The sequence below is a fragment of the Rhineura floridana genome, chromosome 5 (assembly GCF_030035675.1).
Source record: "Rhineura floridana isolate rRhiFlo1 chromosome 5, rRhiFlo1.hap2, whole genome shotgun sequence".
Classification (NCBI taxonomy): Eukaryota; Metazoa; Chordata; class Lepidosauria; order Squamata; family Rhineuridae; genus Rhineura; species Rhineura floridana.
This window is the reverse complement of record NC_084484.1, coordinates 174,612,041-174,624,292: the sequence shown is the minus strand read 5'-3', so window position 1 is coordinate 174,624,292 and position 12,252 is coordinate 174,612,041. Positions and strand designations below refer to the sequence as shown.

The following is a 12,252-nucleotide window of genomic DNA, read 5'->3' as shown; positions in this document are numbered from 1 at the left end:
GGTTTGGCTCAGTGTCTGAACTGAGCCAAGTACTTATTAAAGAACCAGGATTGGATATGGCTCCCTGCCAAGAATTCTTTTAATGGCAAACTCAGGCTTATCATTTTACTGAAATAAATGCTTAGGAGCAGCACTTACAAGCACTTTGAAGGATCACAATAGGTTAGGTTGGTTAGAAAGGTGGAAATGAGAAATTAATTCAGATAGCACACACAAAAATCTGAATGTTGCAACTAGTTAACAGTCATTGGTAATAGCATCAAGCATCACAATATTAAATAGAGGCTCTGCTACTACTGCAGAGTTAACAACAACAATATATTAGCAAAAGCAGTGTGGAAGCTTTTGTCTACATACAGAAGAGAGGGACGCCAAGCCAGAAGAGCCACTAAGATTGGTTAGCGAACTGGGGCTCTTCTTGATTCTGCCAAGTGGGTAACTGCTGTCTGATGCGGTATCTGTCTCTCTGTCATCGCTCTACAAGATATTGCACAAAGAGAGAGAGAGAAAAGTCTGTGCAGGTGTTTGAAAAGCGGTGAGGAACATTGCCATGCGGCATAATTTCGACGAGCAGATCTGCCAAGGCTTGCGACTCTGGGATGCAGCACTGTAGGGGCCAACAATTTATAAAGTTTCATGCATGTTTCACATGCAAGGATTTAACTGTACTAAAAAAAACACCAAAACATTAAGAAGGAAACAAACAATTATGTGTCCAGTACACAGTCTGCCAACTCTGCCACTGGTTCATTTTTCAAACTTGCTCTGTTTCAATTCTATCCCAGACATCTAGAACTGCCTCATTTACTAGTGCAAGCAGCCTAATAAATGACACATTTTATGTCTCTTGTTCTTTTCTGACCCCTCTTCCAAGCCTGTAGAAACAAGCAAGCGGCTTGTTAAAAAAAACCAGTACTGCAGTCCTTTTATTGCAAAAGTATCTAAAGTTTCATTTTGCAAAAAATAATTCTATTTGGAAAGCAAGAAAATCCTTAATTATAAAACAAAAGCAGGGTTCCAAATGGTTTGCTTTTACATTCCACGTTAGCTAGGAGCCAGAACACACTGGTATGGTGCATAAGGTCTACATGTGGTGGAATGTAGGCCTCCCCATGGCACATAAAATCCTGTGTCAACAAATGCCTATGTGTGCATACAGTTGTCTGCCAGTATGTCCCAGCCATGCAATCTGTTCACGGTTGTTTAGATGCTGTGAACTGACTGCATGCTTGCATTTGAAGGTATGCCCAATAAGCATTTGAGCCCAAGAGTCACTCCTGCACCCCACAACAGATCCATGAGTATGGTAGAGAAGGGCTGACTTTAAATGAAAAGTAAGATAGGAAGCTCTGCCTATCTGTTAAGGTCAGTTCTACAACCAGCTACGGTGCCTTGGAAGACTGTGTCATTTCCTTCCATGAAGGGGAAGTTCGGAAAGGCATCTGCCATGATTGCCTTTTCTTTGGTTTAGTGCAGTCTTCAAGGCAGGACTTTCCAAACAAAGAGCTGTGTGGTCATTTCCAGCACTAACATTCACAACCCTGGTCTATGGCCTTTCAGCTGACCTCATCCACTTCATTGCCAACTTTTTCTCTCAGGGTACAAGTCATTTTAGCAATCAAGCAATTATTTGATCAAAGAATGATTGGGTAATTGATTCAAAGTTTTGATTTAATTCATTCTTCGATTCAGGTTGCTGGTAAGAGGTTCATTTAAGTCAAGATATTGACACCAGAATGCATTTAGGATTGGGCGGGGGGGGGGAGGTTTAGGATTTGTTCAATCAATTACAAAAGCAGTTTAATACAAAGAAAGGTTGCAGAGGCCAGAACTGCACAAAGGCTATCACCATCTTTTCCCACATCATTCAAAGCTGAACCAAGCTTCAGTTCTCATAGCCAAACTAAGATAGCAAGAGTCATGGCTGGGCCAATTTGGGATTATCTTGTGCACGTGATAAAAAGAGCCACAGGATTGCTTGCAGCCAGATCCTTGCTGCTCATGCAGATGTCCCAGGTTCAGTCCCCAGCATCTCCAGATAGGAGTGGGAATGTCCCCTGCCTAAAACCCTAAAGAGAAGCTGTCAGTGTAGACAATAAAGAGCTACATGGACTAGTGGGTTCGACTCAATGTAAGGCAGCGTCCCATGTTCCTAAATGCGTATTTGTTTCACTAGGTAGCTACATTTTTACTTGGCCATCACAATAATTTGGAGTATCCTTGTGAGCTCATGGTTAAGCAGCTGCGTACCTGGGGCCACAATCAAGGAACTATTCAATTGCTCTATCACGTCCCAAAAGCTGTTAAGGCCCACTCAATCTTTTGTCACTTTGGTCGTAAATATAAGCTCCAACCTGACACATTTATGCAAAGTATCGACAATCTACTAATAATTCCAGACACCCGAAAGCTTGCCCGTCTCTGCTCTGAAGGTCTCCATGCACTTGTAAAAGGTCTGGTAGCCATTCTAGGCTCCACATCTGATTCCAGAGATTTGCAATAAATAAATAAAATCGGAGAGGGCAGGGGAGAGAAAGATAGATGCTGGGACCTCCAAAGCAGAACTGAGCAGCAAATCCTATCCCTAGCTTTACCTCTTCTCACAGAATGGAGAAGAAACTGCAGATGCCCAAGAGGCCAAATTTTTTATTTTCACAGAAATCTACTTTCATTTCCATCTTCGTAGATCAAGCCATAAGCAGCTTCCTGCGGAGGCCAGTGACACTGCTTCTTTTGTCATCAGCAGGTGCCCAAACCACCATGGATTCATAGGGTGATATGGACTAGAAAGATGCTAAGTCCAAACTCCTCACCCAAGGCAAGTTTCTACTCCATGTGTTTACCCTGCTTACCCTTCCAGTTTAACCTTTATAAATCAGACCAGGGACAAACAACATCGTAGTTTTTGGACTTCAGCGCCCATCAGCAGGAAGGGACATAGCCCAGTGGCAGAACATCTGCTTTGCAAAAGGTCCTAGGTTCAATCCCTGGTGTCTCCAGAGAAAGACTCTCGTCTGAAACCCTGAAGAGCCACTGCCAGTCGGAGTAGACCACAGGTTCCCAAACGGTGGTCCGTGAGCTTCATTCAGGTGGGCCAGCATCCATGTTTATTTTTAATTGTTTTTGCATTGCTCCTTTTATTCTTTATATCATATTTCATTGTATTACAACGTGAATTCTTTGGAATGCAAATTGTAATCCAATAAAAATATAAGAAATAATAGAAGCAATAAAAATACAATTAAAAATCATACAGCATGTAGCACAGCACATTACAATTGCTATAACAGGCAGAAAAGTTGTTATGTGGTTCTCCAAGGCCATCAGTAATTGATAAGTGGTCCATGGGGGGAAAGGTTTGGGGACTCCTAGTGTGGACAATACTGAGCTAGATATGGACTAATGGCCTGACTTGGTGTAAAGCAGCTTCCTAGTTTCCCAGCCATGTGGTCATTCTCAGATATGGTGGGAGTTTTAGTCCACCACATCTGGGGGGCGCTGCATTGCCAGATTCAGGTCATTTCAGGGACAAGCTAAGTAAGAGCATCAGGAAAGTTAAGTCTCTACAGTTTTTCTGCTAGACAGTCAGCAAGTAGGCAACCAAGATTTTGCATTTCTTAAAAAAGTAAAAAGTTTACCTCATCCTGCAGAAACGTTGGGACCGATTTGCTCATCCTCTTGATTTTTTCCGGATGCGAGAACTGGCTATCGGGGAAAGAGGGTGCTGTGGAAACTAAAAAGCAGCAATCCACATTTAGAGAGCTAATTAGATTCTAGTACAAGGGAAAAAATGAGTCAAAGTGCTTTTGGGGAAAAGAAGACATTTACATGCATGGGAAACTTCAACATGCAGGATGTGTTTACTAGGAGGGACAATGCATGCTACAAGTAAGCTGTAACAAAGGATACGATAGTGACATGTGCATGCCCTTTCCACATTTTCAGTTATCCAATAAAGGAGGAAACTCTCCTCTATCCTCCACAGGGAGATTTGCATACATGAGGGGAGCTGACGCAACAAATGCCAGATATTGTTGGACTACAACTCCCATTGGCCATGATGGCTGGGACTGATTGATGTATGTAGTCTGCAATGTCTGCAGAGTGACCACATTGGCCACCCCTAGTGTACATTATTTTGCCTGATATGGGCATAGCTCAGGCTTACAAAAGATCCCCCATCACACGATACCCACAGACACAGAAAGAGAAGGCAGGGGTCTACTGGTGTTTTGGTATGACCCCTTCTCTAGCCAGAAACTGGTATGACTGATTAACCGATTGCCCTGATAAACATATTTAGGCCCCCAGTAAGGCTAGTTATCGCGTGGTAGTTTCAATCCAAGCATCCTTTTGTCCAGTTTCAACACACCGTCCACTGTACCACAGTGGCTCCCAAGATATTTAACTCTAGACAATATTTGAAATATCAGTTCTTGGAAATCTAGTTGTGTTGTGAGTCTTCAGACATTGGGGGGGGTCTGAGAGAGGGCATTCTCTGTGCCAGCTCCTAGGCTGTGGAATTCCCTCACCACAGAGGTGCATCTGGCATCTTAATTGTAAAGCTGCTGTTGTATGCTGCTGAAGACGTACCTCTTTGCCCTGATCTTTGACACCTGAGGTATCTGTTTTCAAGTTCTACCCCATTCCTGTGATTACAATTTAAGTGTTGTTAATATTGAATTTTAAATTGCTGTAACCCGGCCAGGGACATACTGGTAAAGGACAAGTAATAAATTTGATGGTAAGGTTAAATTCAATTACAGTGCTAGTAGTGCCCAAGGTAGCTGGACATTGTACCCCCACATCAAAATATGCACATTATAGGCCTTCCCCACAGGCTTAAGTTATAGAAAGCTACACACATATCACAGTAAGGAAGGGGAAAGGCGAAAGGGAAGGCTCTTTCTTTCTTACGGCACTGAATGTCTGCCATTCTCCTCCTGGGGGAAGGAGAAGCACATTTCCAGTGGAGGAAAAGCTTGCCATTAGCATCAGATGGTCCAAGCCCATCTTAGCTCCACTAAGAAGGGCACTTGTATGTGTCTGTACAAAGAGACGAAAGTCCCAGAATTTTGCCTCTATCTGGCAAGATATACGGGATGTCCTTCTGCTCCCTAGTCCTATAACAATGATGGAGAGTTTTCCTATTCACGTATACAAAGAGCCTTTCCATGATCCTGTCAGTTCTTCCTCTCTGCGCTGTCTTCCCTGCCCCATGCTGTATCCATCAAAGTCTGAATTTACGGTAGTCACAGAAGGTGGTTCTAAAATGTTCCACATTTGTGGTTCCTCCTATGCCACAGCAAGTCAGCAAATCACAACTTCAGTTACAAACAGCAAATGGAATACGCGCACACACAATATGTACAAGCTGCTACCGGCAATGCAAAGTTACAAGTAGGCTGATGAGATAGAAACCATTAGTAAAGAAGAACAAGAACAGACCCCAAATGTATTATTAGTCACTCAATATTACCAGCAACAAAAAAGTGTGAAGACACAAAAGGTTTTTAGCCACTGTGTACAGGAGGGGATCTTATTACTCACTTCCTGGTTCGTTCTCATTTGGCCGATCTGCTTTCGGATCTGGTCAAAATTGCAACATTACATACTGTCACCCACCAATGCTGCTATCACAGATAAACCAGATACTCTGCATGCAACACTCCAGATATTTCCCCGTCTCCGCTTCAAAATTCTTTGCATACCTCATTTCCAAGCAACTCCATAACCTTTTCTTTTACATGATATAATTTCAACTGAGGCCCACAGGTAAGAAAGACTGCCATGTGCAAAGATGGATAAAAGACACTGAAAGGTGAGGTGGAACTGCAGGGACTAATTTCAGTCACTCCCCCATGAAGATTTACAGGACTCAATTTGGAGCCTGTCAAACAGTGCTTTTGAGAATGAACCACACCTAATCTTGGATGGATGGCCTGAGTTAAATTTGCAAGCTGGTTTGTCTCATGATGGTAGCTTATGAATAGTGCTTATTCTGGCTAGGAAGTTTTACCAGCCTGCAACTGACCAGCTAGTTCCCACTGGAGCCAAAGATGAAAGAATGCCTATCAAGAACTTACTGTTGAAGTAGCCAGTGCGGTGACCTCCATATATTGTTGAACCACAACTCCCATCATTTTTGACCACCAGTCATGCAGGCTGGGGCTGATGGGAGTTATAGTCCAACAATATTTGGAGGGCATCCAGTGGCATCTTAGTTGTATGACAAAGTAATATAGGGTCGGCATGCTGGTCAATTAAATCACAGTCAAATATTTTACAAAGCAAAGAATACCAGTGTGTGCATGTGGTGGGGGGACTGAAGTCTTTTTAAAGTAACATTATGGTGCCATTTGTTAGCTAAGGTGGCTGTAATGCTAAGGAACCTTTGGCCCTCCAGATGTTACTGAACTACAACTCCCATCAGCCGCAGCTAGCATGGCCAATGGCTAGGGATGATAGGAGTTGTAGTTTAGCAACATCTGGAGGGCCAAAGATTTCCCACACCTGCTATAATGCTTGACATACATTTATACCTCCTGAAATTGGCTGAGCTCAAGCATGGGTGACTTGTGCTGCATTGCAACTTACACTGTCAATAGGCAGGCTTCATACACAGCATCATACAAAACGAACAAATGAACCTTACCCAGAAGTCCAAGTCATGCAATATTCACCTCTCTAAAAATCTACCAATAAGCTATCACAGGAGGCAGACAGAAAAGTCTTTTTGCTGCTGAGTACAAACACTACTAAAGCAGAAAGTTACATTCATGCAGGGACAAATAAAATAGTTACCATCTTCAGCACTAAGCATTAAATCTTCCTTTGGAAGGTTTACTTTTCCTTTATCTGTGCAAGAGGGGAAAAATGTTGACACAAGTTAGACATTTTCACTGCTCGGAAGGTCACTGTGGGCTCTCAACAGAACCCCTCTAGAGTTGGAAAAGAAGAAAAAACTCAGGAGCACAGTCAAGGTCAAATGCACAGAAAATGCCTTCTTTACAAAACACTACAGTGTAAAGAAATGTACCTTTTTTTAAAAAAAAGGAGCAGCCATACCTTCCTTTCTAGCACAGTCTACATAGCAGTTTATCCAGGATGTTGGGTGCAAGCAACAGCAGATTTTTAAAAAGGTTAAAGCTGTTGTTCAGAATTTGATATGACAGGGACAAGCATCTCCTACAATCCACAACAGTATGTTAAAGCAGCAAGATGCCTTCATGTGTTTAATTAGCAACCGCGGGAGATAGACAGTAATTTCAGGAATGCTGAATGTGGGTCAAGAGAGAGACATCCTGTGGCAGGGCTGGGGAACCTTTGGTCCTGCAGATACTGCTGGCAGAGATTATGGGAGTTGTAGTTCAACAACATCTGGAGGGCCAAAGATTCCCTACAGCTGTTCTATAGGATAGAAATGAGCATGCACGTATGTACACACACCTTTTGTCCCAGTATAGCCATTAGTCAAACAGGTTTGTGAGGCTCTTTTGGGGTGTTGGGTGGATGCATTACTGGAATTATGTTGGCCACTGTGAGAACAGAGTGGTGGACTAGATGGGCCTTTGGCAGCAGGGCTCTTCTTATGTTTTTATAGGGTTTAGATTTTTTTTTGACCGGGGGGGATGCTGCCTGAGTAGGTTTGGGGTGGGAGAAAAGCAGGGAGGATGTGGCCATGATCTAGTCTCAAATTTGAAAATCTACCCACGAGCCCAAAGATATTGGCAATCCTTGTCCCAACAGTACCCTCTGGCAGCGTACATACCATACTGTACATTTTCCCCAAGGAATCCTAGGAACTGTCATCTGTTAAGGGTGCTGGGAATTATAGCTCTGTGAGGGGTAAACTAACGTGCTTTAAATGTATGGTGTGTAAGCAGCCACGGTCTCTCCCTTTGGTCGTTTCTCTTGGCACCTGAAGTCAATATTGCTAAGGGCCAATTAAGCCATCACATTTGCCTTCTCACCAGCTTCACTCAGCCCATGGTAAACAGAAACAAGATGTACAATTCCTGGGCTTGCTAAAAGAAGCACACGAGCATAGCTCAGGTCCTTTGAAACATTGGCAACTGCTGGAACAGTCCAAGAGTCCGGAAATGACTTCAGATGGTTTCTTCATGCAAGTATTTGATACACTGGGCTGTATGCAGTGCTGTCTGTCCTCTAGCACAAGGGCTCTTGCACTAGCAGACGGGTAAGTTTTAATGTTGCACAACAGAAAATCCAACTCAACAGATTGTTGTGCAACAAACCAGCAACCTGGTTACGCATTCTCTTGTGCAACATTTCTCTGGCACATAACATTTCACCAGCAGAACAAGCATACCGCCAAGTGACTTTCACTTACCGCTACATTCGATACAACCCATTTTTTTAAAAAAAGTAGTTTAGTTCCTTCCAACTGCAACATTACACTACTTCTTGGCAATGATAGGGCAAATGGGGGTGGGAACATTCTAAGAAAAACCTTCAGGGAATATGGAAGATGTCAGACAAATGTTTTGCTCACTTGATGTGGCTGATGGTATGTCCTCTAGACTTTTGGAAGGAATTTGCCTATTTGAACTCCTTTTCAAAACCTCCATAACAGGGTTTAGATCTTCTTCTGAACCTGTTTCAAGACAAAAATACATGAACACTGCACAACACATAGACATGTGTCTTAAGCAAGCATAGCCCAATTGTTTTCATGCATCTGGATCTTTTTAAAAAAGACATAAATGTCACAAGAAACACAGGTCAGCCTAAAATGAAATCTGTCAAGAAAAAAAAATGACAGCCCTGTGTCACATGTCTTCCACAACATCTAGTACAATTTACCCTTTGCCCTGGTTATGCAGTATTTTTCCTTGCCCCACATCACTGGCTGCCACTGGCAAGGCGATGAAGAGCCACACAACTTTTTCTTATTTAACAACATTTATACACCACTTGATTGTTTCAGAAAAAACACACCTCTTAGCTGTTTACAAGAAATATTAAAATTATCAATAAAAACATTTAAAAGAGACAATTTAAACAGTAGTAAACTAAAAAGATTAAAATACATCAACATCTGTGTGTCTGGATAGGCTTGCCTAAACAGAAACATTTTAAGCAGGTGCTAAAAAGACTCCAGCGAAGGCGCCTGCCTAATATCGCTACTCAGGGAGTTCCAAAGTGTAGGTGCTGCCACACTAGCTTCTCACAAGTGTGACAAGGAACGACTATTATGCGCAGCCTGTTACAGTACCCGTTCTGCAGCCCGAAGCAGCCGAGTGGGCACATATGGGGTAAGATGATCCCACAAGTAATCAGGACGTGGCATAAGGTGTGCTAGATGTTGTGGAACAGCAAACGTAACAGTGGAGTGTCATTTTTCTAGGCAGCCCATGCTTCTTGTTAATATGTTGCTCCACCCTTATAATGAAGTTACGTCTTCCCTCAAATAGAAAACAATGCAGCTGAGGCTAGAAAACTTGGATCTTTATCTACAGAATAAACTGAACCTCTTTAAACTTGGAACTCGTATCAAAACCTAATGGGCTGATTCAGTCCAAGGGAGCTGCAACCAGGCCCCGGTCAAATCAACAGGACAAGTCACATTGATTTGAATAGGACAAAGTCTGGTTCGAACATCACTCAGTACCATAGTTTTATTAAGGTTTAACGGTGAACACTGCTGAAACTGAGGGTGCTTCATTCTTTTCTTACATATTCGTGCCACACTGCCAGGAACGATGCCATGGTCTAGCTTAGTGTCAAGTCTGAACTTGGGCTCATTCTCTCCAAGCAAGCGGCAAGCCAAGCACAAACCATGGTTACAGCTCATTGGGGCAGCAGGGGGGGAAATAAACAAACCATGAGCACAGGTTGTGACAACATACTAAGTCAGGCCATGGCTTAGCTCCCAGCAGTGTGGAAGCAACAGAAGCAGAGGACCAACAAAGGGCCCCAGTTTCAAAAGCATGCACCAGCATGCTGCATCATCACCTTTAAACGAAAGTTAAATTCAGCTATGGTTTAAAGTGATATACAAACATAAGTAAGTAACGTAGTCTGGATTCAACCCACTGGTTAGTACTGGGGCAGCGAGGAAGGGGGAGAACTCTGCCCCCAACTGGAGCGTCATTTGTTCCTTCTTTGTTCCGGCTGCTGAAGTGCTGGCCAGTTTAAAAAGCAGCTTGGGACCCTTGATGGTGACATCCACTACATAAGAAATAAAGTTCTAACAAGGTTCCCAGATCTCACCTGCTGATGGATCTCACTGCAGTGAGTTCTGGCCCATTTGTGTGTGTGTGAGGGGGGAGAACCAACTTGCAAATTCAAACATGATAACCAGTTTCCCTGTAATGCTTTTTATTTGGATGGAACCAATAGAACTAATTACCTAGAGAGGTAGTGGGCTCTCTGACACTGGAGGCATTCAAGAGGCAGCTGGACAGCCATCTGTTGGGAATGCTTTGATTTGGATTCCTGCATCAAGCAGGGGGTTGGACTCGATGGCCTTATAGGCCCCTCCCAACTCTACAATTCTATGATTCGATTTTTTGAAATAATGATTTCCAGATTCTACGCAAAAGCAGAGTAGGATGCTACACGATGGGCTAAGCCAATCTTGGATCCCCAGATGTTGTTGGACTACAACACTCATAATTCCTGACCACTGGCCGTTCTGACAGGGGATGCTGGGAGCTGCAGTCCAACAACACCTGGGCACCCAAGGCTGAGGAAGGCTGAGCTAACGCGTTCCCTGGAAAAATTAAGCCACTTTGCAGGATGCATCACCACTCTTTTGTAAGTCGCTTCTATGTAAAGCAACTAATAAGTTGAATAAATAAAAAGAGAATAATAAATATACCCTTTAAAGTGAAGGGGGCCCTATGCAGCACCGATCCTCTCTCCGGCGACATACAATAATACCTCAGTTAACAAAGTAGATGCGTTCCTGGACATTACAAGACTGAGATGCTGCTGGTGGGTGGTTCTCCTGACAGGATGGGGGATGTTCGGCCTGTTCTGGAAGGGGTTGCACTCCCCCTGAAGGAACAGGTTCGTAGCTTGGGAGTTCTTTTAGATCCATCCCTGTCACTCGAGGCTCAGGTAGCCTCGGTGGCACGGGGTGCTTTTTACCAACTTCGGCTGGTGGCCCAGCTACGCCCCTATCTGGACAGAGAGAACCTCGCTTCAGTAGTTCATGCGCTGGTAACCTCGAAATTAGATTACTGCAATGCGCTCTACGTGGGGCTGCCTTTGAAGACGGTTCGGAAATTGCAGCTTGTGCAGAATGCAGCGGCCAGATTGTTAACGGGAACCAGACGGTCTGACCATATAACACCGATTCTGGCCCGCCTGCACTGGCTGCCTATCTGTTTCCGGGCCCAGTTCAAAGTGCTGGTTTTGACCTATAAAGCCCTACACGGCACAGGACCACAATACCTGTTGGAACGCCTTCCCCGTTATGAACCTGCCCGTACACTACGCTCATCATCAAAGACCCTCCTCCGAGTTCCTACTCATAGGGAGGCTCAGAGGGTAGCCCCCGAACTGTGGAACGATCTCCCAGAGGAGATACGCCTGGCGCCAACGTTACTATCTTTTCGGCGCCAGGTTAAAACTTTTATCTTCACCCAGGCTTTTTAACATGTTTAGTATGCGCTGACATTGTTTTTAACTTTTCACATTTTAAACTTTTAATCTGTTTTATATTGTTACACGTTTATTGTATTTTTTTATGTTTCTTGTCTTGTGAACCACCCAGAGAGCTTCGGCTATGGGGCGGTCTATACGTTTAATGAAATAAATAAATAAATATTACTTATTTAACAGAAACTTAGTTATCAGAGGAATAACAACATGGAAAGAACAGGGATAAGTTCCTACACCCAGTCATAGATGATGGGAGCAGCTTCATCAGGGGCTTTAAAGGGTGCCTACCTGGCCACCCACCCACTCTCCCTCCTTCTCCTCCTCTGAATCGTATTGGATCCTTCCCTCCCCAGCCCTGGGAGAAAGCAAGAGATCTCTTTAATGCAAACACACAGGCTTGTCAGTTTCACCCTAGCAAAGCAAAGGCACAGGCTTAAGAGTTTATTGACAGCAAAGACATAGGCTGCTTAGTTTCACCTTAGAGCAAAGGCACAAGCTTGAAAGTTTATCCATAGCAAAGCAAAGCTGGTCAGTTTCACCTTTAAAAAGCCTTAAAAGGAGCTTGGTTCCTGGAGGATTTGTTAACTGAGGTATGACTGTACTGGCAGAGAGTAAGGA

The 12,252-nt window shown here is 43.6% G+C and overlaps 1 protein-coding gene across 16 annotated transcripts in view; it reads right to left on the bottom strand.

Annotated features, from left to right (window-relative positions):
* SYTL2 (synaptotagmin like 2) overlaps positions 1-12,252 on the bottom strand; it is a 100,522-nt gene that overhangs the window by 14,828 nt on the left and 73,442 nt on the right. For 12 of the 16 annotated variants that reach the window (XM_061628923.1, XM_061628924.1, XM_061628911.1 and 9 more), the window contains 5 exons: positions 8,516-8,617; positions 6,805-6,858; positions 5,551-5,589; positions 3,639-3,733; positions 358-477 (listed from right to left, as the gene is read on the bottom strand). In XM_061628923.1, the coding sequence (XP_061484907.1) occupies positions 358-477; positions 3,639-3,733; positions 5,551-5,589; positions 6,805-6,858; positions 8,516-8,617 (410 nt within the window). The remainder of the gene's footprint in view (positions 1-357; positions 478-3,638; positions 3,734-5,550; positions 5,590-6,804; positions 6,859-8,515; positions 8,618-12,252) is intronic. The other 4 variants (XM_061628920.1, XM_061628918.1, XM_061628922.1 and 1 more) reach the window with 4 other exon arrangements.